This window comes from Oncorhynchus mykiss, chromosome 1 (genome assembly GCF_013265735.2).
Source record: "Oncorhynchus mykiss isolate Arlee chromosome 1, USDA_OmykA_1.1, whole genome shotgun sequence".
Lineage (NCBI taxonomy): Eukaryota > Metazoa > Chordata > Actinopteri > Salmoniformes > Salmonidae > Oncorhynchus > Oncorhynchus mykiss.
In genome coordinates, this window is record NC_048565.1 from 94,990,564 (window position 1) to 95,016,158 (window position 25,595).

General features: G+C 43.6%; 1 protein-coding gene across 1 annotated transcript in view; it reads left to right on the forward strand.

Annotated features, from left to right (window-relative positions):
• The window catches only part of LOC110511675 (ryanodine receptor 2-like), a 532,917-nt gene that overhangs the window by 273,409 nt on the left and 233,913 nt on the right, over window positions 1–25,595 (forward strand). Inside the window, exons 24-27 of the mRNA XM_036989200.1 lie at window positions 2,762–2,845; window positions 6,559–6,718; window positions 9,791–9,938; window positions 18,556–18,761. Of these exons, the coding sequence (XP_036845095.1) occupies window positions 2,762–2,845; window positions 6,559–6,718; window positions 9,791–9,938; window positions 18,556–18,761 (598 nt within the window). The remainder of the gene's footprint in view (window positions 1–2,761; window positions 2,846–6,558; window positions 6,719–9,790; window positions 9,939–18,555; window positions 18,762–25,595) is intronic.

The window sequence follows — 25,595 nt, forward strand, 5'->3', positions numbered from 1 at the left end:
CATTTATTTTAATTATACTTAGTGGATTATAATGGAGAGTGTGTGTGTGTGCTCAATGGCAACATATTCCCTATATCGTGCACTACTTTTAAATTAAAGCCCTATGGGCCCTGGTCAAAAGTAGTGTGCTATAAAGGGAATCGAGTTCCTTTTGGGACACAGCTTGAGGCAGGCAGGGACTGGAACAGAACGGCCGGGGTCTTCTTGTTGTAAACTATTACGTCATTCAGTATTCAGTATTCAGTAGTGTTCACAGCAGGGATTAAACACTGTATTTCAGACTGGACTCTCATGGAGCCATCAGATCTGACAGACACATCAAGTACTATACACTGAGTGTACAAAACATCCATCAGATCTGACAGACACACCAAGTACTATACACTGAGTGTACAAAACATTAGGAACACCTGCTCTTTTCTGTGACCAGGTGAATTATTCATCCTGGACTCTCATGGAGCCATCAGATCTGACAGACACACCAAGTACTATACACTGAGTGTACAAAACATTAGGAACACCTGCTCTTTCTGTAAACAGGTGAATCCAGGTGAAAGCCATGATCCCTTATTGATGTCACTTGTAAAACCACTTCAATCCGTGTAAATGAAGGGGAGGAGAAAGAAAGATTGAGACATTGATTATGTATTTGTGCCATTCAGAAGACAAAAGACTTAAGTGTCTTTGAACGGGGTGTGGAAGTAGGTGCCAGGCGCACCGGTTGGTGTCAAGAACTGCAACGCTGCTGGGTTTTTCACGCTCAACAGTTTCCTGTCTGTATCAAGATCGGTCCCTGGAAGGGTGGAATTACTAAATCAAATCAAATTTATTTATACAGCCCTTCGTACATCAGCTGATATCTCAAAGTGCTGTACAGAAACCCAGCCTAAAACCCCAAACAGCAAGCAATGCAGGTGTAGAAGCACGGTGGCTAGGAAAAACTCCCTAGAAAGGCCAAAACCTAGGAAGAAACCTAGAGAGGAACCAGGCTATGTGGGGTGGCCAGTCCTCTTCTGGCTGTGCCGGGTGGAGATTATAACAGAACATGGCCAAGATGTTGAAATGTTCATAAATGACCAGCATGGTCGAATAATAATAAGGCAGAACAGTTGAAACTGGTCGCTGTCTCGTTTAGATCAACCGACTACCGTGCTGCGTTGACTACACCGAATGTCCTTCACTGCTTATCAGTCGAGAGCCGTGCTTTCTTTTGTCGCAAGACTAACGAGGAGTTAGCTTATCTTTGGCTGACATTGTGCTAACGATGACACAACAGTGGTACTGTAGGCCTGATCACAGACAACGATGGTACGGTGGACGTCAGAGACCTGGCCGTGAGGTGCCAGGACAACAACCACTCCCTCAACGTGATCAAGACAAAGGAGATGATTGTGGACTACAGGAAATGGAGCACAGAGCACTCCCCCATTCCAATCGACGGGGCTGTAGTGGAGCAGGTTGAGAGCTTCAAGTTCCATGGTGTCCACATCACCAACAAACTAGAATAGTCCAAGCACAACAAGACAGTCATGAAGAGGGAACGACAAAACCTATTCCCCCTCAGGTGACTGAAAAGATTTGGCATGGGTCCTCAGATCATCTAAAGGTCCTACAGCTGCACCATCGAGAGCACCTGTTGTATTCAGCATTTCACTGTGAGGTCTACTACACCTGTTGTATTCAGCATTTCACTGTAAAGTCTACTACACCTGTTGTATTCAGCATTTCACTGTAAGGTCTACTACACCTGTTGTATTCAGCATTTCACTGTGAGGTCTACTACAGCTGTTGTATTCAGCATTTCACTGTAAAGTCTACTACACCTGTTGTATTCAGCATTTCACTGTAAGGTCTACTACAGCTGTTGTATTCAGCATTTCACTGTAAGGTCTACTATACCTGTTGTATTCAGCATTTCACTGTGAGGTCTACTACACCTGTTGTATTCAGCATTTCACTGTAAGGTCTACTACAGCTGTTGTATTCAGCATTTCACTGTAAGGTCTACTATACCTGTTGTATTCAGCATTTCACTGTGAGGTCTACTACACCTGTTGTATTCAGCATTTCACTGTAAGGTCTACTATACCTGTTGTATTCAGCATTTCACTGTGAGGTCTACTACACCTGTTGTATTCAGCATTTCACTGTAAGGTCTACTACAGCTGTTGTATTCAGCATTTCACTGTAAAGTCTACTACACCTGTTGTATTCAGCATTTCACTGTAAGGTCTACTACAGCTGTTGTATTCAGCATTTCACTGTAAGGTCTACTATACCTGTTGTATTCAGCATTTCACTGTAAGGTCTACTACAGCTGTTGTATTCAGCATTTCACTGTAAAGTCTACTACACCTGTTGTATTCAGCATTTCACTGTAAGGTCTACTACAGCTGTTGTATTCAGCATTTCACTGTGAGGTCTACTACACCTGTTGTATTCAGCATTTCACTGTGAGGTCTACTACACCTGTTGTATTCAGCATTTCACTGTGAGGTCTACTACACCTGTTGTATTCAGCATTTCACTGTGAGGTCTACTACACCTGTTGTATTCAGCATTTCACTGTGAGGTCTACTACAGCTGTTGTATTCAGCATTTCACTGTAAAGTCTACTACACCTGTGTAATTCAACAGTTCACTGTAAAGTCTACTACACCTGTTGTATTCGGGGGCATGTGGCAAATACGATTTGATTTGTGTGAAGTTAGTCACACCCTCTCTTAGTGAAGCTGACTTCTCCTTTCTGATTGGTCTGAAGGACTCTCTTGGCCCTGGGTTGCCACGTGGGGCTGGCTGATGAGCACGCTGTGGAGAAGGTGAAGAACCTCAAGCTCTCCGCCACGTGAGTCACTTTCCTCACTTCAGTCGGTCTGTACCATCTTATTACACAACTGTTAACACCTACTGTATGTTCTCCAGCCTCTGCTGTTAGTCGCTAAGATTGACATCTCTGCTCATAGCTATTTACGTTCTCCAAGTGCAATGTCAATGACTGCTAGTGTGTTGGATGTCCTGGTACACATTTCAGTTTAAGTTCATATTTTGCCTTAGCTTGTGCCTTACCAAAAAGGACTCTTTTTCTGTTTTTAGCTAGTCCTTTACCAGATGGGTGTCTGTTTTAATGTTATAACCTAGTCCTTTATCAGATGGGTGTCTGTTTTAGTGTTTTAATCTAGTCCTCTACCAGATGGGTGTCTGTTTTAATGTTATAACCTAGTCCTTTATCAGATGGGTGTCTGTTTTAATGTTATAACCTAGTCCTTTATCAGATGGGTGTCTGTTTTAATGTTTTAATCTAGTCCTTTACCAGATGGGTGTCTGTTTTAATGTTATAACCTAGTCCTTTACCAGATGGGTGTCTGTTTAAATGTTTTAATCTAGTCCTTTATCAGATGGGTGTCTGTTTTAATGTTATAACCTAGTCCTTTATCAGATGGGTGTCTGTTTTAATGTTTTAATCTAGTCCTTTATCAGATGGGTGTCTGTTTTATCCTAGTCCTTTACCAGATGGGTGTCTGTTTTAATGTTATAACCTAGTCCTTTACCAGATGGGTGTCTGTTTTAATGTTTTAACCTAGTCCTTTACCAGATGGGTGTCTGTTTTAATGTTTTAACCTAGTCCTTTATCAGATGGGTGTCTGTTTTAATGTTATAACCTAGTCCTTTACCAGATGGGTGTCTGTTTTATCCTAGTCCTTTATCAGATGGGTGTCTGTTTTAATGTTAGAACCTAGTCCTTTACCAGATGGGTGTCTGTTTTATCCTAGTCCTTTATCAGATGGGTGTCTGTTTTAATGTTATAACCTAGTCCTTTACCAGATGGGTGTCTGTTTTAATGTTTTAACCTAGTCCTTTATCAGATGGGTGTCTGTTTTAATGTTATAACCTAGTCCTTTACCAGATGGGTGTCTGTTTTATCCTAGTCCTTTACCAGATGGGTGTCTGTTTTAATGTTATAACCTAGTCCTTTACCAGATGGGTGTCTGTTTTAATGTTTTAACCTAGTCCTTTATCAGATGGGTGTCTGTTTTAATGTTATAACCTAGTCCTTTACCAGATGGGTGTCTGTTTTATCCTAGTCCTTTACCAGATGGGTGTCTGTTTTAATGTTATAACCTAGTCCTTTACCAGATGGGTGTCTGTTTTAATGTTTTAACCTAGTCCTTTATTAGATGGGTGTCTGTTTTAATGTTATAACTTAGTCCTTTATCAGATGGGTGTATGTTTTAATGTTATAACCTAGTCCTTTATCAGATGGGTGTCTGTTTTAATGTTATAACCTAGTCCTTTATCAGATGGGTGTCTGTTTTAATGTTTTAATCTAGTCCTTTACCAGATGGGTGTCTGTTTTAATGTTATAACCTAGTCCTTTATCAGATGGGTGTCTGTTTTAATGTTTTAATCTAGTCCTTTTTCAGATGGGTGTCTGTTTTAATGTTATAACCTAGTCCTTTACCAGATGGGTGTCTGTTTTAATGTTTTAATCTAGTCCTTTATCAGATGGGTGTCTGTTTTAATGTTATAACCTAGTCCTTTATCAGATGGGTGTCTGTTTTAATGTTTTAATCTAGTCCTTTATCAGATGGGTGTCTGTTTTATCCTAGTCCTTTACCAGATGGGTGTCTGTTTTAATGTTATAACCTAGTCCTTTACCAGATGGGTGTCTGTTTTAATGTTTTAACCTAGTCCTTTACCAGATGGGTGTCTGTTTTAATGTTTTAACCTAGTCCTTTATCAGATGGGTGTCTGTTTTAATGTTATAACCTAGTCCTTTACCAGATGGGTGTCTGTTTTATCCTAGTCCTTTACCAGATGGGTGTCTGTTTTAATGTTATAACCTAGTCCTTTACCAGATGGGTGTCTGTTTTAATGTTTTAACCTAGTCCTTTACCAGATGGGTGTCTGTTTTAATGTTTTAACCTAGTCCTTTATCAGATGGGTGTCTGTTTTAATGTTATAACCTAGTCCTTTACCAGATGGGTGTCTGTTTTATCCTAGTCCTTTATCAGATGGGTGTCTGTTTTAATGTTATAACCTAGTCCTTTACCAGATGGGTGTCTGTTTTAATGTTTTAACCTAGTCCTTTATCAGATGGGTGTCTGTTTTAATGTTATAACCTAGTCCTTTACCAGATGGGTGTCTGTTTTATCCTAGTCCTTTACCAGATGGGTGTCTGTTTTAATGTTATAACCTAGTCCTTTACCAGATGGGTGTCTGTTTTAATGTTTTAACCTAGTCCTTTATCAGATGGGTGTCTGTTTTAATGTTATAACCTAGTCCTTTACCAGATGGGTGTCTGTTTTATCCTAGTCCTTTACCAGATTGGTGTCTGTTTTAATGTTATAACCTAGTCCTTTACCAGATGGGTGTCTGTTTTAATGTTATAACCTAGTCCTTTACCAGATGGGTGTCTGTTTTAATGTTTTAACCTAGTCCTTTACCAGATGGGTGTCTGTTTTAATGTTATAACCTAGTCCTTTACCAGATGGGTGTCTGTTTTAATGTTTTAACCTAGTCCTTTATTAGATGGGTGTCTGTTTTAATGTTATAACTTAGTCCTTTATCAGATGGGTGTATGTTTTAATGTTTTAATCTAGTCCTTTATCAGATGGGTGTCTGTTTTAATATTTTAACCTAGTCCTTTATCAGATGGGTGTCTGTTTTAATGTTTTAATCTAGTCCTTTATCAGATGGGTGTCTGTTTTAATGTTTTAATCTAATCCTTTATCAGATGTGTGTCTGTTTTAATGTTTTAATCTAGTCCTTTATCAGATGGGTGTTTGTTTTATCCTTTACCAGATGGGTGTCTGTTTTAATGTTTTAATCTAGTCTTTTACCAGATGGGTGTCTGTTTTAATGTTTTAATCTAGTCCTTTACCAGATGGGTGTCTGTTTTAATGTTTTATCCTAATCCTTTACCAGATGGGTGTCTGTTTTAATGTTTTAATCTAGTCCTTTACCAGATGGGTGTCTGTTTTATCCTAATCCTTTACCAGATGGGTGCTGTTTTAGTGTTTTATCCTAATCCTTTATCAGATGGGTGTTTGTTTTATCCTAATCCTTTACCAGATGGGTGTCTGTTTTAGTGTTTTATCCTAATCCTTTATCAGATGGGTGTTTGTTTTATCCTTTACCAGATGGGTGTCTGTTTTAGTGTTTTAATCTAGTCCTTTATCAGATGGGTGTCTGTTTTAATGTTTTAATCTAGTCCTTTATCAGATGGGTGTCTGTTTTAATGTTTTAATCTAGTCCTTTATCAGATGGGTGTTTGTTTTATCCTAATCCTTTACCAGATGGGTGTCTGTTTTAATGTTATAACCTAGTCCTTTATCAGATGGGTGTCTGTTTTAATATTTTAACCTAGTCCTTCACCAGATGGGTGTCTGTTTTATCTTAGTCCTTTACCAGATGGGTGTCTGTTTTAATATTTGAACCTAGTCCTTCACCAGATGGGTAAACATTCTCACGCCAAACTATTTTTCTCCCATCCAACAGCGTCTCCCTAGACTAATGTTTTCTCTCTCTCTATGTGTCCATGCGTCCTCTCTGGTCCAGTTATGAGCTGTCTAGTGGCTACAAGCCTGCTCCTATGGACCTGGGGCACATCAAGCTGGCCTCTACCCAGGAGGCCATGGTGGACAAGCTGGCGGAGAACGCTCACAATGTGTGGGCCAGGGATCGCATACGCCAGGGCTGGACCTACGGCATCCAGCAGGTGTGTCACCCAAAGGTGTGTGTGTTTGTGTGTGCAGCCGGGCTGCAGCGGGGTGGGGGTGGGGGTGGTGGTGGTGGTGGTGGGGGGGGGGGGGGGGGGGGCTTTGACCAGGGTGCTGAAACAGCTCAACAGCCGCCCAAAGAAAATTGTATGGGACCCTTGGCATCTTTAATGGGCCCACTACAGAGATGCTGATGGGCCCACTACAGAGTTACTGATGGGCCCACTACAGAGGTACTGATGGGCCCACTACAGAGGTTCTACTGGGCCCACTACAGAGGTACTGATGGGCCCACTACAGAGGTACTGATGGGCCCACTACAGAGATTCTACTGGGCCCACTACAGAGGTGCTGATAGGCCCACTACAGAGGTGCTGATGGGCCCACTACAGAGGTTCTACTGGGCCCACTACAGAGGTACTGATGGGCCCACTACAGAGGTACTGATGGGCCCACTACAGAGGTTCTGATGGGCCCACTACAGAGGTACTGATGGGCCCACTACAGAGGTGCTGATGGGCCCACTACAGAGGTACTGATGGGCCCACTACAGAGGTGCTTATGAGCCCACTACAGAGGTGCTGATGGGCCCACTACAGAGGTTCTGATGGGCCCACTACAGAGGTGCTTATGGACCCACTACAGAGGTGCTGATGGGCCCACTACAGAGGTTCTGCTGGGCCCACTACAGAGGTGCTACTGGGCGCACTACAGAGGTACTGATGGGCCCACTACAGAGGTTCTGCTGGGCCCACTACAGAGGTACTGATGGGCCCACTACAGAGGTACTGATGGGCCCACTACAGAGGTGCTGCTGTAGCTAGAACTATCACCACTGGGAGGTGCGAGTCTGGAGTTTTCCTGATCTGCCTGTCAGCTCAAGTGAACCTTAGCTTAGTACATACTAATGACTAGACTACAGACTACAGACTATACTACAGGGTGGAGAGTGGTGGGTGGAGGGAGAGGGCTAGGAGAGGGGATGACTGGTAGGGCTTCTACATGGAGGAATGAGAGGGGATGACTGGTAGGAAGGAGAGGGGGTGATTGGTAGGGCTGCTACATGGAGGAAGGAGAGGGGATGACTGGTAGGAAGGAGAGGGGATAACTGGTAGGAAGGAGAGGGGATGACTGGTAGGACTGCTACATGGAGGAAGGAGAGGGGATGACTGGTAGGGCTGCTACATGGATGAAGGAGAGGGGATGACTGGTAGGAAGGAGATGGAATTACTGGTAGGAAGGAGAGGGGATGACTGGTAGGAAATAGAGGGGATGACTGGTAGGAAGGAGTGTGGATGGCTGGAAGGAAGGAGAGGGGATGACTGGTAGGAAGGAGAGGGGATGACTGGTAGGAAGGAGAGGGGATGACTGGTATGAAGGAGATGGGATTACTGGTAGGAAGGAGATGGGATGACTGGTATGAAGGAGATGGGATGACTGGTTGGAAGGAGATGGGATGTGTCGTAGGAAGGAGAGGGGATGACTGGTAGGAATGGAGATGGGATGACTGGTAGGACGGAGATGGGATGACTGGTAGGACTGCTACATGGAGGAAGGATAGGGGATGACTGGTAGGAAGGATAGGGGATGACTGGTAGGAAGGAGAGGGGATGACTGGTAGGAATGAGAGGGGATGACTGGTAGGAAGGAGAGGGAATGACTGGTAGGTAGGAGAGGGGATGACTGGTAGGAAGGATATGGGATGACTGGTAGGACTGCTACATGGAGGAAGGAGAGGGGATGACTGGTAGGAAGTAGAGGGGATGGCTGGTAGGAAGGAGAGGGGATGACTGGTAGGATGGAGAGGGGATGACTGGTAGGACTGCTACATGGAGGAAGGAGAGGGGATGACTGGTAGGAAGGAGAGGGGATGGCTGGTAGGAAGGAGAGGGGATGACTGGTAGGACTGCTACATGGAGGAAGGAGAGGGGGTGACTGGTAGGAAGGAGAGGGGATGACTGGTAGGAAGGAGTGTGGATGGCTGGAAGGAAGGAGATGGGATGACTGGTAGGAAGGAGAGGGGATGACTGGTAGGAAGGAGTGTGGATGGCTGGAAGGAAGGAGATGGGATGACTGGAAGGAAGGAGAGGGGATGACTGGTAGGAAGGAGTGTGGATGGCTGGAAGGAAGGAGATGGGATGACTGGAAGGAAGGAGATGGGATGACTGGTAGGAAGGAGTGTGGATGGCTGGTAGGAAGGAGATGGGATGACTGGTAGGACTGCTACATGGAGGAAGGAGAGGGGGTGACTGGTAGGAAGGAGAGGGTATGACTTGTAGGACTGCTACATGGAGGAAGGAGAGGGGATGACTGGTAGGAAGGAGATGGGATGACTGGTAGGAAAGAGATGGGATGACTGGTAGGAAGGATAGGGGATGACTGGTAGGAAGGTATAGTGTGTTATGAAGTCCTCCTCTTCTTTAGGTCAGTGTGTTTATGAAGTCCTCCTCTTCTTTAGTTCAGTGTGTTTATGAAGTCCTCCTCTTCTTTAGTTCAGTGTGTTTATGAAGTCCTAACTCCTCTTCTTTAGTTCAGTGTGTTTATGAAGTCCTAACTCCTCTTCTTTAGTTCAGTGTGTTTATGAAGTCCTAACTCCTCTTCTTTAGTTCAGTGTGTTTATGAAGTCCTAACTCCTCTTCTTTAGTTCAGTGTGTTTATGAAGTCCTAACTTCTCTTCTTTAGTTCAGTGTGTTTATGAAGTCCTAACTCCTCTTCTTTAGTTCAGTGTGTTTATGAAGTCCTAACTCCTCTTCTTTAGTTCAGTGTGTTTATGAAGTCCTAACTCCTCTTCTTTAGTTCAGTGTGTTTATGAAGTCCTAACTCCTCTTCTTTAGTTCAGTGTGTTGATGAAGTCCTAACTCCTCTTCTTTAGTTCAGTGTGTTGATGAAGTCCTAACTCCTCTTCTTTAGTTCAGTGTGTTTATGAAGTCCTAACTCCTCTTCTTTAGTTCAGTGTGTTTATGAAGTCCTAACTCCTCTTCTTTAGTTCAGTGTGTTGATGAAGTCCTAACTCCTCTTATTTAGGTCAGTGTGTTTATGAAGTCCTAACTATCTCCCCCTTCCTTGTGAAGGATGTGAAGAATCGTAGGAACCCCCGCTTGGTTCCGTACACTCTGCTGGACGAGAGGACCAAGAAGTCCAACAAGGACAGTCTGAGGGAGGCTGTCCGCACCCTGCTGGGGTACGGATACAACCTGGAGGCTCCGGATCAGGACCATGGTACAGTCAAAGCATACACACACCCCTCACCTCCTTTATGGTTCAGTCCAAAGACTACCTCACATACTCCTCACCTCCTTTATGGTTCAGTCCAAACACTACCTCACACACCCCTCACCTCCTTTATGGTTCAGTCCAAACACTACCTCACATACCCCTCACCTCCTTTATGGTTCAGTCCAAACACTACCTCACACACCCCTCACCTCCTTTATGGTTCAGTCCAAACTCTACCTCACACACCCCTCACCTCCTTTATGGTTCAGTCCAAACTCTACCTCACACACCCCTCACCTCCTTTATGGTTCAGTCCAAACACTACCTCACACACCCCTCACCTCCTTTATGGTTCAGTCCAAACACTACCTCACACACCCCTCACCTCCTTTATGGTTCAGTCCAAACTCTACCTCACACACCCCTCACCTCCTTTATGGTTCAGTCCAAACTCTACCTCACCTCCCTCCACATCAGTGACCTGGGTTAAATCCACTACCCCTGACAGAGACAATACCCTCCTACTCTCCCTCATTCATCAGAGACCTGGGTTAAATCCACTCCCCCTGACAGTGACAATACCCTCCTACTCTCCCTCATTCATCAGAGACCTGGGTTAAATCCACTACCCCTGACAGAGACAATACCCTCCTACTCTCCCTCATTCATCAGAGACCTGGGTTAAATCCACTACCCCTGACAGAGACAATACCCTCCTACTCTCCCTCATTCATCAGAGACCTGGGTTAAATCCACTATTCCTGACAGAGACAATACCCTCCTACTCTCCCTCATTCATCAGAGACCTGGGTTAAATCCACTATCCCTGACAGTGACAATACCCTCCTACTCTCCCTCATTCATCAGAGACCTGGGTTAAATCCACTATTCCTGACAGAGACGATACCCTCCTACTCTCCCTCCACATCAGAGACCTGGGTTAAATCCACTACCCCTGACAGAGACAATACCCTCCTACTCTCCCTCATTCATCAGAGACCTGGGTTAAATCCACTATCCCTGACAGAGACAATACCCTCCTACTCTCCCTCATTCATCAGTGACCTGGGTTAAATCCACTACCCCTGACAGAGACAATACCCTCCTACTCTCCCTCATTCATCAGAGACCTGGGTTAAATCCACTACCCCTGACAGAGACAATACCCTCCTACTCTCCCTCATTCATCAGTGACCAACATCACATAAAACCACACAGAGTCTCTTATATAAGCCCAATGACGAGTTGACCCACTAGTCTGTTCAGAGGGGCTTTTATGACGCACAGGGAGATGTCTGTTTCCTCGTGACATGATTGTATTTACTGTTCTATTGCAGGAGCATGCAGCAGTTGTCTGTGTAAACACCCAGACATAGATCATTTTAATATAGCTTTTACTGTGGCGCTAGCTGTGGCGCTAGCTGTGGAGATAGCCGTGATGCTAGCTGTGGAGATAGCTGTGGAGCCTGGCTATTGCTAGCTAGTTTTAGTACCATTCAAGACACATAGTTTTAGTTGAGGGGGATATCCAGGGTGGTATTGTTTTGAGAAATGATCACACTGATTAACCAACCTACAACAGGTTGTGTATTAATGTCAGAGTATAGTATAGGATATTACGCTACCCTGGTTAACCAACCTACAACAGGTTGTGTATTAATGTCAGAGTATAGTATAGGATATTACACTACCCTGGTAGTAGTCAAAGCCGTCCCCACGTAGATAAAGAGCCCCAGTTGTTGATCAACCCAGTTGTTGGATGTTCAGGTCAAACGCATTGGTCTCTTGTTGGACTGTGTCCCGAGAGGTAAACAGGAGCAGACCACTGGTCCTCTCTAAGCCAGAACTGTTCATAAATATCTGATGGGATGAGGAGATGAGGAAGACGTTGTGATGAGGAAGACGTTGTGATGAGGAGATGAGGAAGACATTGTGATGAAGAGATGTTGTGATGAGGAGATGAGGAAGACATTGTGATGAGGAGATAAGGTAGACGTTGTGATGAGGAGATAAGGCAGACGTTGTGATGAGATGAGGAAGACGTTGTGATGAGGAGATAAGGAAGACGTTGTGATGAGGAGATAAGGTAGACGTTGCGATGAGGAGATAAGGAAGACGTTGTGATGAGGAGATAAGGTAGACGTTGTGATGAGGAGATAAGGTAGACGTTGTGATGAGGAGATAAGGAAGACGTTGTGGTGAGGAGATAAGGAAGACGTTGTGGTGAGGAGATAAGGAAGATGTTGTGGTGAGGAGATAAGGAAGACGTTGTGGTGAGGAGATAAGGAAGATGTTGTGATGAGAAGATAAGGAAGACGTGATGAGGAGATAAGGAAGACGTTGTGATGAGGAGATGTTGTGACGATGAGATAAGGAAGACTCTGTGATGAGGAGATGAGGAAGACATTGTGATGAGGGGATGTAACCTTGAACATCAGTAATAACCTAGTACATCAGGTCACATTGTTAACCCTTTCGTTCTGCCTTGTTTGCTGCTGTGTCAACGGCATTAGGCGTGAATTCCCAGCTTAGTGATGTGGTTGGTCTCCATCCTGGTTCCGACCAGGCAGGGCCAGAGATCCCATTGGTCCTTTCCCTTACGTCTTAGAGTGACTGTGTATTCTGTGGCTCCAAATGGGGACCTATGTTGTCGACAGCAATCAGTGAGAAAGCAAGCCTCAGTGTTGAGGTGAACTGATGCAAGCTAAGATGCTAACCCCAGCCTGTCCCCTTTGTCCTTGTTGAGTTCAGGGTCCACCTGCTGTGTCTCAACATGGTAACCCATACTGTGGGTTCAGGCTCAGCGTTGAGGTGAACTGATGCAAGCTAAGATGCTAACCCCAACCTGTCCCCTTTGTCCTTGTTGAGTTCAGGGTCCACCTGCTGTGTCTCAACATGGTAACCCATACTGTGGGTTCAGGCTCAGTGTTGAGGTGAACTGATGCAAGCTAAGATGCTAACCCCAGCCTGTCCCCTTTGTCCATGTTGAGTTCAGGGTCCACCTGCTGTGTCTCAACATGGTAACCCATACTGTGGGTTCAGGCTCAGTGTTGAGGTGAACTGATGCCAGCTAAGATGCTAACCCCAGCCTGTCCCCTTTGTCCTTGTTGAGTTCAGGGTCCACCTGCTGTCCAATGGTTGTATCAAATTTAACTCCTCAAAATATGACTAGTTTTTACTCAACCGGAATTACTTTCTTTATATCCATGTGGTCTGCTCATCAAACTTCTGAATGAACCTTTTGATTTGCTCTCGTTGTCTTTTCCTGTTGTTTCAGCAGACATCAGTAACATGTTGTCTGGCCCTGTTGTTTCAGCAGACATCAGTAACATGTTGTCTGGCCCTGTTGTTTCAGCAGACATCAGTAACATGTTGTCTGGCCCTGTTGTTTCAGCAGACAGAGCAGATATCAGTAACATGTTGTCTGGCCCTGTTGTTTCAGCAGACAGAGCAGATATCAGTAACATGTTGTCTGGCCCTGTTGTTTCAGCAGCCAGAGCAGACACCAGTAACATGTTATCTGACCCTGTTGTTTCAGCAGCCAGAGCAGACATCAGTAACATGTTATCTGACCCTGTTGTTTCAGCAGACACCAGTAACATGTTATCTGGCCCTGTTGTTTCAGCAGACACCAGTAACATGTTATCTGGCCCTGTTGTTTCAGCAGACATCAGTAACATGTTGTGTGGCCCTGTTGTTTCAGCAGACATCAGTAACATGTTGTCTGGCCCTGTTGTTCCAGCAGACATCAGTAACATGTTGTGTGGCCCTGTTGTTTCAGCAGCCAGAGCAGACATCAGTAACATGTTATCTGGCCCTGTTGTTTCAGCAGACATCAGTAACATGTTATCTGGCCCTGTTGTTTCAGCAGACATCAGTAACATGTTATCTGGCCCTGTTGTTTCAGCAGACATCAGTAACATGTTATCTGGCCCTGTTGTTTCAGCAGACATCAGTAACATGTTACCTGGCCCTGTTGTTTCAGCAGACATCAGTAATATGTTGTCTGGCCCTGTTGTTTCAGCAGCCAGAGCAGACACCAGTAACATGTTGTCTGGCCCTGTTGTTTCAGCAGACATCAGTAACATGTTATCTGGCCCTGTTGTTTCAGCAGACATCAGTAACATGTTACCTGGCCCTGTTGTTTCAGCAGACATCAGTAATATGTTGTCTGGCCCTGTTGTTTCAGCAGACAGAGCAGATATCAGTAACATGTTGTCTGGCCCTGTTGTTTCAGCAGACAGAGCAGATATCAGTAACATGTTGTCTGGCCCTATTGTTTCAGCAGACATCAGTAACATGTTATCTGGCCCTGTTGTTTCAGCAGCCAGAGCAGACATCAGTAACATGTTGTCTGGCCCTGTTGTTTCAGCAGACATCAGTAACATGTTGTCTGGCCCTGTTGTTTCAGCAGACATCAGTAACATGTTGTCTGGCCCTGTTGTTTCAGCAGACATCAGTAACATGTTATCTGGCCCTGTTGTTTCAGCAGACATCAGTAACATGTTATCTGGCCCTGTTGTTTCAGCAGACATCAGTAACATGTTATCTGGCCCTGTTGTTTCAGCAGACATCAGTAACATGTTATCTGACCCTGTTGTTTCAGCAGACAGAGCAGACATCAGTAACATGTTATCTGGCCCTGTTGTTTCAGCAGACATCAGTAACATGTTATCTGGCCCTGTTGTTTCAGCAGACATCAGTAACATGTTATCTGGCCCTGTTGTTTCAGCAGCCAGAGCAGATATCAGTAACATGTTGTCTGGCCCTGTTGTTTCAGCAGCCATCAGTAACATGTTGTCTGGCCCTGTTGTTTCAGCAGACATCAGTAACATGTTGTCTGGCCCTGTTGTTTCAGCAGACATCAGTAACATGTTGTCTGGCCCTGTTGTTTCAGCAGACATCAGTAACATGTTATCTGGCCCTGTTGTTTCAGCAGACATCAGTAACATGTTATCTGGCCCTGTTGTTTCAGCAGACATCAGTAACATGTTGTCTGGTCCTGTTGTTTCAGCAGACATCAGTAACATGTTGTCTGGCCCTGTTGTTTCAGCAGACATCAGTAACATGTTATCTGGCCCTGTTGTTTCAGCAGACATCAGTAACATGTTATCTGGCCCTGTTGTTTCAGCAGACATCAGTAACATGTTATCTGGCCCTATTGTTTCAGCAGACTTCAGTAACATGTTATCTGGCCCTGTTGTTTCAGCAGACATCAGTAACATGTTGTCTGGTCCTGTTGTTTCAGCAGACATCAGTAACATGTTGTCTGGCCCTGTTGTTTCAGCAGACATCAGTAACATGTTGTCTGGCCCTGTTGTTTCAGCAGACATCAGTAACATGCTATCTGGCCCTGTTGTTTCAGCAGCCAGAGCAGACATCAGTAACATGTTGTCTGGCCCTGTTGTTTCAGCAGACATCAGTAACATGTTGTCTGGCCCTGTTGTTTCAGCAGACATCAGTAACATGTTGTCTGGTCCTGTTGTTTCAGCAGACATCAGTAACATGTTATCTGGCCCTGTTGTTTTAGCAGCCAGAGCAGACATCAGTAACATGTTATCTGGCCCTGTTGTTTCAGCAGACATCAGTAACATGTTGTCTGGCCCTGTTGTTTTAGCAGCCAGAGCAGACATCAGTAACATGTTATCTGGCCCTGTTGTTTCAGCAGACATCAGTAACATGTTGTCTGGCCCTGTTGTTTCAGCAGACATCAGTAACATGTTATCTGGCCCTGTTGTTTCAGCAGACATCAGTAACATGTTATCTGGCCCTGTTGTTTCAGCAGACATCAGTAACATGTTATCTGGCCCAGTTGTTTCAGCAGACATCAGTAACATGTTATCTGGCCCTGTTGTTTCAGCAGACATCAGTAACATGTTATCTGGCCCTGTTGTTTCAGCAGACATCAGTAACATGTTATCTGGCCCTGTTGTTTCAGCAGCCAGAGCAGACATCAGTAACATGTTATCTGGCCCTGTTGTTTCAGCAGACATCAGTAACATGTTATCTGGCCCTGTTGTTTCAGCAGACATCAGTAACATGTTGTCTGGCCCTGTTGTTTCAGCAGACAGAGCAGACATCAGTAACATGTTATCTGACCCTGTTGTTTCAGCAGACAGAGCAGACATCAGTAACATGTTATCTGGCCCTGTTGTTTCAGCAGACATCAGTAACATGTTGTCTGGCCCTGTTGTTTCAGCAGACATCAGTAACATGTTATCTGGCCCTGTTGTTTCAGCAGCCAAAGCAGACACCAGTAACATGTTATCTGGCCCTGTTGTTCCAGCAGACATCAGTAACATGTTATCTGGCCCTGTTGTTTCAGCAGCCAGAGCAGATATCAGTAACATGTTGTCTGGCCCTGTTGTTTCAGCAGCCATCAGTAACATGTTGTCTGGCCCTGTTGTTTCAGCAGACATCAGTAACATGTTGTCTGGCCCTGTTGTTTCAGCAGACATCAGTAACATGTTGTCTGGCCCTGTTGTTTCAGCAGACATCAGTAACATGTTATCTGGCCCTGTTGTTTCAGCAGACATCAGTAACATGTTATCTGGCCCTGTTGTTTCAGCAGACATCAGTAACATGTTGTCTGGTCCTGTTGTTTCAGCAGACATCAGTAACATGTTGTCTGGCCCTGTTGTTTCAGCAGACATCAGTAACATGTTATCTGGCCCTGTTGTTTCAGCAGACATCAGTAACATGTTATCTGGCCCTGTTGTTTCAGCAGACATCAGTAACATGTTATCTGGCCCTATTGTTTCAGCAGACTTCAGTAACATGTTATCTGGCCCTGTTGTTTCAGCAGACATCAGTAACATGTTGTCTGGTCCTGTTGTTTCAGCAGACATCAGTAACATGTTGTCTGGCCCTGTTGTTTCAGCAGACATCAGTAACATGTTGTCTGGCCCTGTTGTTTCAGCAGACATCAGTAACATGCTATCTGGCCCTGTTGTTTCAGCAGCCAGAGCAGACATCAGTAACATGTTGTCTGGCCCTGTTGTTTCAGCAGACATCAGTAACATGTTGTCTGGCCCTGTTGTTTCAGCAGACATCAGTAACATGTTGTCTGGTCCTGTTGTTTCAGCAGACATCAGTAACATGTTGTCTGGCCCTGTTGTTTCAGCAGACATCAGTAACATGTTATCTGATCCTGTTGTTTTAGCAGCCAGAGCAGACATCAGTAACATGTTATCTGGCCCTGTTGTTTCAGCAGACATCAGTAACATGTTGTCTGGCCCTGTTGTTTTAGCTGCCAGAGCAGACATCAGTAACATGTTATCTGGCCCTGTTGTTTCAGCAGACATCAGTAACATGTTGTCTGGCCCTGTTGTTTCAGCAGACATCAGTAACATGTTATCTGGCCCTGTTGTTTCAGCAGACATCAGTAACATGTTATCTGGCCCTGTTGTTTCAGCAGACATCAGTAACATGTTATCTGGCCCAGTTGTTTCAGCAGACATCAGTAACATGTTATCTGGCCCTGTTGTTTCAGCAGACATCAGTAACATGTTATCTGGCCCTGTTGTTTCAGCAGACATCAGTAACATGTTATCTGGCCCTGTTGTTTCAGCAGCCAGAGCAGACATCAGTAACATGTTATCTGGCCCTGTTGTTTCAGCAGACATCAGTAACATGTTATCTGGCCCTGTTGTTTCAGCAGACATCAGTAACATGTTGTCTGGCCCTGTTGTTTCAGCAGACAGAGCAGACATCAGTAACATGTTATCTGACCCTGTTGTTTCAGCAGACAGAGCAGACATCAGTAACATGTTATCTGGCCCTGTTGTTTCAGCAGACATCAGTAACATGTTATCTGGCCCTGTTGTTTCAGCAGACATCAGTAACATGTTGTCTGGCCCTGTTGTTTCAGCAGACATCAGTAACATGTTATCTGGCCCTGTTGTTTCAGCAGACATCAGTAACATGTTGTCTGGCCCTGTTGTTTCAGCAGACATCAGTAACATGTTATCTGGCCCTGTTGTTTCAGCAGCCAAAGCAGACACCAGTAACATGTTATCTGGCCCTGTTGTTCCAGCAGACATCAGTAACATGTTATCTGGCCCTGTTGTTCCAGCAGACATCAGTAACATGTTGTCTGGCCCTGTTGTTCCAGCAGACATCAGTAACATGTTATCTGGCCCTGTTGTTCCAGCAGACATCAGTAACATGTTGTCTGGCCCTGTTGTTTCAGCAGACACCAGTAACATGTTATCTGGCCCTGTTGTTCCAGCAGACATCAGTAACATGTTATCTGGCCCTGTTGTTCCAGCAGACATCAGTAACATGTTGTCTGGCCCTGTTGTTTCAGCAGCCAGAGCAGACACCAGTAACATGTTATCTGGCCCTGTTGTTCCAGCAGACATCAGTAACATGTTATCTGGCCCTGTTGTTCCAGCAGACATCAGTAACATGTTGTCTGGCCCTGTTGTTTCAGCAGACATCAGTAACATGTTGTCTGGCCCTGTTGTTTCAGCAGCCAGAGCAGACACCAGTAACATGTTATCTGACCCTGTTGTTTCAGCAGCCAGAGCAGACATCAGTAACATGTTATCTGACCCTGTTGTTTCAGCAGCCAGAGCAGACATCAGTAACATGTTGTCTGGCCCTGTTGTTTCAGCAGCCAGAGCAGACACCAGTAACATGTCTGCTGAGCGGTTCCGTATCTTCCGAGCTGAGAAGACGTACAGTGTGAACGCTGGGAAGTGGTACTTTGAGTTTGAGGTGCTGACGTCAGGCGAGATGAGGGTCGGCTGGGCACGGCCTGGCTGTCTACCGGACCAGGAGCTGGGCTCTGACCAACACGCCTTCGTCTTTGACGGGTTCAAGGTGAGTCAGGAACTCCCACACACCTTTACTGATTATCGTTAATTGAGGTTTGTTAATATATATGTTTCAACATGTAGAAGAAGGTTACAACGTCTAGACCTTCACAAGTGTTCACAGAACTATCAGAGCACCTTATTCAGTTGAGATGTTGTGTCACTGGCCTACCCACAATACCCCATAATGACAAAGTGGAATTATGTTTTTAGAATTTTTTTAACAAATTAATTAAAAATTAAAAGCTGACATGTCTAGAGTCGGTCAGTATAAATGAAAAGCTGACATGTCTAGAGTCTGTCAGTATAAATGAAAAGCTGACATGTCTAGAGTCGGTCAGTATAAATGAAAAGCTGACATGTCTAGAGTCTGTCAGTATAAATGAGAAGCTGACATGTCTAGAGTCGGTCAGTATAAATGAAAAGCTGACATGTCTAGAGTCAGTATAAATGAGAAGCGGACATGTCTAGAGTTGGTCAGTATAAATGAAAAGCTGACATGTCTAGAGTTGGTCAGTATAAATGAAAGCTGACATGTCTAGAGTTGGTCAGTATAAATGAAAAGCTGACATGTCTAGAGTCGGTCAGTATAAATGAGAAGCTGACATGTCTAGAGTCGGTCAGTATAAATGAGAAGCTGACATGTCTAGAGTCGGTCAGTATAAATGAAAAGCTGACATGTCTAGTCGGTCAGTATAAATGAAAAGCTGACATGTCTAGAGTCGGTCAGTATAAATGAAAAGCTGACATGTCTAGAGTCAGTCAGTATAAATGAGAAGCTGACATGTCTAGAGTCGGTCAGTATAAATGAAAAGCTGACATGTCTAGAGTCAGTCAGTATAAATGAGAAGCTGACATGTCTAGAGTCGGTCAGTATAAATGAAAAGCTGACATGTCTAGAGTCGGTCAGTATAAATGAAAAGCTGACATGTCTAGAGTCGGTCAGTATAAATGAAATGCTGACATGTCTAGAGTCGGTCAGTATAAATGAAATGCTGACATGTCTAGAGTCGGTCAGTATAAATGAAATGCTGACATGTCTAGAGTCGGTCAGTATAAATGAAATGCTGACATGTCTAGAGTCTGTCAGTATAAATTAAATGCTGACATGTCTAGAGTCTGTCAGTATAAATGAAATGCTGACATGTCTAGAGTCGGTCAGTATAAATGAAAAGCTGACATGTCTAGAGTCAGTATAAATGAAAAGCTGACATGTCTAGAGTCGGTCAGTATAAATGAAATGCTGACATGTCTAGAGTCGGTCAGTATAAATGAAATGCTGACATGTCTAGAGTCGGTCAGTATAAATGAAATGCTGACATGTCTAGAGTCGGTCAGTATAAATGAAAGCTGACATGTCTAGAGTCTGTCAGTATAAATGAAATGCTGACATGTCTAGAGTCGGTCAGTATAAATGAAAAGCTGACATGTCTAGAGTCTGTCAGTATAAATGAAAAGCTGACATGTCTAGAGTCGGTCAGTATAAATGAAAGCTGACATGTCTAGAGTCTGTCAGTATAAATGAAAGCTGACATGTCTAGAGTCTGTCAGTATAAATGAAATGCTGACATGTCTAGAGTCGGTCAGTATAAATGAAAAGCTGACATGTCTAGAGTCTGTCAGTATAAATGAAAAGCTGACATGTCTAGAGTCGGTCAGTATAAATGAAAGCTGACATGTCTAGAGTCTGTCAGTATAAATGAAATGCTGACATGTCTAGAGTCGGTCAGTATAAATGAAATGCTGACATGTCTAGAGTCGGTCAGTATAAATGAAAAGCTGACATGTCTAGAGTCGGTCAGTATAAATGAAAAGCTGACATATCTAGAGTCGGTCAGTATAATATGCCTACCTACGAGTTCAAATGTGCTTATTAACAAGTCATATAAGATGTTGCACGGACTCACTCTGTGTACAATAATAGTGTTTAACCTGATAGTTGAATGACTTCCTGATCTCTGTACTTCACACACAATTATCAGTCGCACAGTGAATTTCAAACACAGATTCAACCACAAAGACCAGGGAGGTTTTCCAATGCCTCACAAAGAAGGGCACCTATTGGTAGATGGGTCAAAAATATAAAAAGCTGACATTGAATATCCCTTTGAGCCTGGTGAAGTTATGAATTACACTTTGGATGGTGTATCAACACACCCAGTCACTGGAGCTCAGCACAAGCAAAATCCTAGAGGAAAACCTGGTTCAGTCTGCTTTCCACCAGACACTGGGAGATTAATTCACATTTCAGCAGGACGATAACCTATGTTCCTGAGAGGACCTGGGTTACAGTTTTGGCTTAAATCTACGTGAAAAGAGCTTGAAGAATTTTGAAAAGAATAATAGGAAAATGTTGCACAATTCAGGTGTGGAAAGATCTTAGAGAATTACCCAGAAAGACTCACAAGTGTAATCGCTCTTAGAGAATTACCCACTCACAGCTGTAATTGCTGCCAAATGTGCTTCTGCAAAGTATTGACTCAGGGGTGTGAATACTTAGTCAGCAGGACACCTCTCGACAACTTCCCGCGAAATTGGAGGGCTGCAATTCAAATAAATAATCATAAACATTAAGGATATTAAACATCTAGGTACATACAAGTGTCTTATATTGGTTAAAAGCTTAATTAATCTAACTGCATTGTCCCATTTACAATAGGCTTTACAGCGAAAGCATGCCATGCGATTGTTTGAGGACGGAGCCTCACATCAAAACCAGTACAGGCTTCGTAAAATCACAAAGGGCTATTAAAAATTCACTTACTTTTTGAAAATCTTCCTCTGATTTGCAATCAATAATATTTCATACGGAAAGAATTATGTTCAATAGAAAAGCTAAATTAGCAAGTGCACATCCTTTTTGTCGCGTGCGCACAGACTGATTTCCAACTCAGACTCCCTGTACCAAAACTCAAAATTATTCCTCGTTTGGGAAGAAACAAGCCTGAAACCTTGAATATAGAATGTTGACATCTAGTGGAAGCCATAGGAATTGCAATCTGGGAGCCGGAATTGCATAGGACTCATAGTTTATCCATTGTAAGAGCATGGGCTCTCAAAAAAAATAAATCTGGTTGGTTTTTCTTTGGATTTTCTCCTACCATATCAATTGTGTTATAGTCTCATACATTATTTAAATATTTCTGTATTATTTTAACGTTTCTACAAACGTCAGAGTGTTTTCTATCCAATTCTATGCATCTCCTGGCTTCTGGGCCTGAGGAACAGGCAGTTTACTTTGGGCACGTAAGTCAGACAGGAAGTGGAGAAAAATAGCCTGAAGAAGTTATGTAAATTAGATTTTCAACAAATAAAATGTCTAAAAACATGTTTTTCGTTGTGTGTAAATTAGTGAGATTTTTTTATTTTTTTTATTTTTTATTTAGTCTGTAACACAACAACATGTGGATTAAGGAGTAAGAATACTTTCTGAATGCACTGTATGTACAACAACAATAACAACAATAACAATGACAACGATAACAGCAGTGATCATATGACTTTTAAAACAACCCACAAACTGGTTGAATTATTCACATTATTCAACAACAACCTCTGATTGGATTAGCAAAACGTCATCACCGTTATTTAGTTGTTGTTGTTGTTCACCAATGACATGGTGAATTATTCTGTTGTTGTTTCCACCCAACTTTTAGCCTAATTCCAATGACATGGTGAATTATTCTGTTGTTGTTTCCACCCAACTTTTAGCCTAATTCCTATGACATGGTGAATTATTCTGTTGTTGTTTCCACCCAACTTTTAGCCTAATTCCAATGACATGGTGAATTATTCTGTTGTTGTTTCCACCCAACTTTTAGCCTAATTCCTATGACATGGTGAATTATTCTGTTGTTGTTTCCACCCAACTTTTAGCCTAATTCCAATGACATGGTGAATTATTCTGTTGTTGTTTCCACCCAACTTTTAGCCTAATTCCAATGACATGGTGAATTATTCTGTTGTTGTTTCCACCCAACTTTTAGCCTAATTCCAATGACATGGTGAATTATTCTGTTGTTGTTTCCACCCAACTTTTAGCCTAATTCCTATGACATGGTGAATTATTCTGTTGTTGTTTCCACCCAACTTTTAGCCTAATTCCAATGACATGGTGAATTATTCTGTTGTTGTTTCCACCCAACTTTTAGCCTAATTCCTATGACATGGTGAATTATTCTGTTGTTGTTTCCACCCAACTTTTAGCCTAATTCCAATGACATGGTGAATTATTCTGTTGTTGTTTCCACCCAACTTTTAGCCTAATTCCAATGACATGGTGAATTATTCTGTTGTTGTTTCCACCCAACTTTTAGCCTAATTCCAATGACATGGTGAATTATTCTGTTGTTGTTTCCACCCAACTTTTAGCCTAATTCCTATGACATGGTGAATTATTCTGTTGTTGTTTCCACCCAACTTTTAGCCTAATTCCAATGACATGGTGAATTATTCTGTTGTTGTTTCCACCCAACTTTTAGCCTAATTCCAATGACATGGTGAATTATTCTGTTGTTGTTTCCACCCAACTTTTAGCCTGATTCCAATGACATGGTGAATTATTTTGTCGAATTCACGTTCGTTGACAACTCATCCACATGTGTATTAAAACTAGACTGACTAACTGAACTGACTAACTGAACTGACGGCTGCACCCTTATAAGCACCTTATAAGCACCTTATAAGCACCTTATAAACACTTATAAAGACCTTATAAACTGCACAAGCACCATAAACCCCTGTTGTTGTGACATGTGGTAATAGATCATCTTGATTAGAAACTGGCTGTATTTGCTGTTGAAACTTAACATCTAAAAAACCCACATGGAAACTGTGTTTCCGTCAGGAGAGCTTGTAGAGGACAGCTAGCTACATCGTATTGATTAGGAAACTGGCTGTACAGGAGAGCTTGTAGAAGACAGCTAGCTACATCGTATTGATTAGGAAACTGGCTGTACAGGAGAGCTTGTAGAGGACAGCTAGCTACATCGTATTGATTAGGAAACTGGCTGTACAGGAGAGCTTGTAGAAGACAGCTAGCTACATCGTATTGATTAGGAAACTGGCTGTACAGGAGAGCTTGTAGAGGACAGCTAGCTACATCGTATTGATTAGGAAACTGGCTGTACAGGAGAGCTTGTAGAAGACAGCTAGCTACATCGTATTGATTAGGAAACTGGCTGTACAGGAGAGCTTGTAGAAGACAGCTAGCTACATCGTGAAGTGTTGCATTGTGATTGAAGTCGCCAACCTGATAAGTTTTAATCACTCATGTCACTAGACAGTCAAATCATGAATGGGGGGCAAAGGGTTTGGCTTGAATGTACTGTTTAAATGTACATACCACACGGGAACTCTCTCTCTCTCTCTCTCTCTCTCTCTCTCAATTCAATTCAATTCAATTCAAGGGCTTTATTGGCATGGGAAACATGTGTTAACATTGCCAAAGCAAGTGAGGTAGACAACATACAAAGTGAATATATAAAGTGAAAAACAACAAAAATGAACAGTAAACATTACACATACAGAGGTTTCAAAACAGTAAAGACATTACAAATGTCATATTATATATATATATATACAGTGTTTTAACAATGTACAAATGGTTAAAGGACACAAGATAAAATAAATAAGCATAAATATGGGTTGTATTTACAATGGTGTGTGTTCTTCACTGGTTGCCCTTTTCTCGTGGCAACAGGTCACAAATCTTGCTGCTGTGATGGCACACTGTGGAATTTCACCCAGTAGATATGGGAGTTTTTCAAAATTGGATTTGTTTTCGAATTCTTTGTGGATCTGTGTAATCTGAGGGAAATATGTCTCTATAATATGGCCTGTCTCTTTCTTTCTTCTTTCTCCCTCTCTTCTCTCTTTCTCTCCTATCTCTCTCTCTCCCATCTTCTCTCTCCCTCTCTTCTCTCTCCCTCTCTTTTCTCTCTCTCTCTCTCTCTCTCTCTCTCTCTCTCTCCTATCTCTCTCTCTCTCCCATCTTCTCTCCCTCTCTTCTCCCTCTCTCTCTTCTCTCTCTCTCTCTCTCTCTCCTATATCTCTCTCTCTCCCATCTTCTCTCTCCCTCTCTTCTCTCTCTCTCCCATCTTCTCTCTCCCTCTATCTCTCTCTCTCTCCTCTCTCTTTCTTCTTTCTCCCTCTCTTCTCTCTCTCTCTCTCTTCTCTCTTTCTCTCTCTCACCTCTCTCTCTCTCTCTCCTATCTCTCTCTCTCTCCCCTCTCGCTCTCTCTCTCTCTTCTATCTCTCTCTCTCTCCCCTCTCTCTCTCTCTCTCTCTCTCTCTCTCTCTCCTCTCTCTCTCTCTCTGTCTCTCCCTCTCTCTCCCCTCTCTTCTCTCTCTCTCTCCCTCTCTCCCCCCTCTATCTCTCTCTCCCCTCTCTCTCCCCTCTCTCCCCCCTCTCTCTCTCTCCCCTCTCTCTCCCCCCTCCTCTTCTCTCTCTCTCTATCCACCACCCGTCTCTCTCTCTCTCTCTCCCCTCTCTCTCCCCCTCCCTCTCTCTCTCCTATCTCTCTCTCTCCCAACTTCTCTCTTTCTATCTCATCTCTTCTCTCTCTCTCTCTCTCTCTCTCCTCTCTCTCTCTCTCTCTCTCTCTCTCCCCTATCTATCTCTCTCCCCCCCTCTCTCTCTCTCTCTCCCTCGCCCCTCTCTCTCCCCCCTCCCTCTCTCTCCCCTCTCTTCTCTCTCTCTCTCTCCCCCCCTCTCTCTTTCTCTCTCCACCCCCACCCCCTCTCTCTCTCTCTCTCCCTCTCTCTCCCCTCTCTTCTCTCTCTCTCTCTCCCCCCCTCCCTCTTTCTCTCTCTCTCTCTCTCCACCCCCACCCCCACCCCT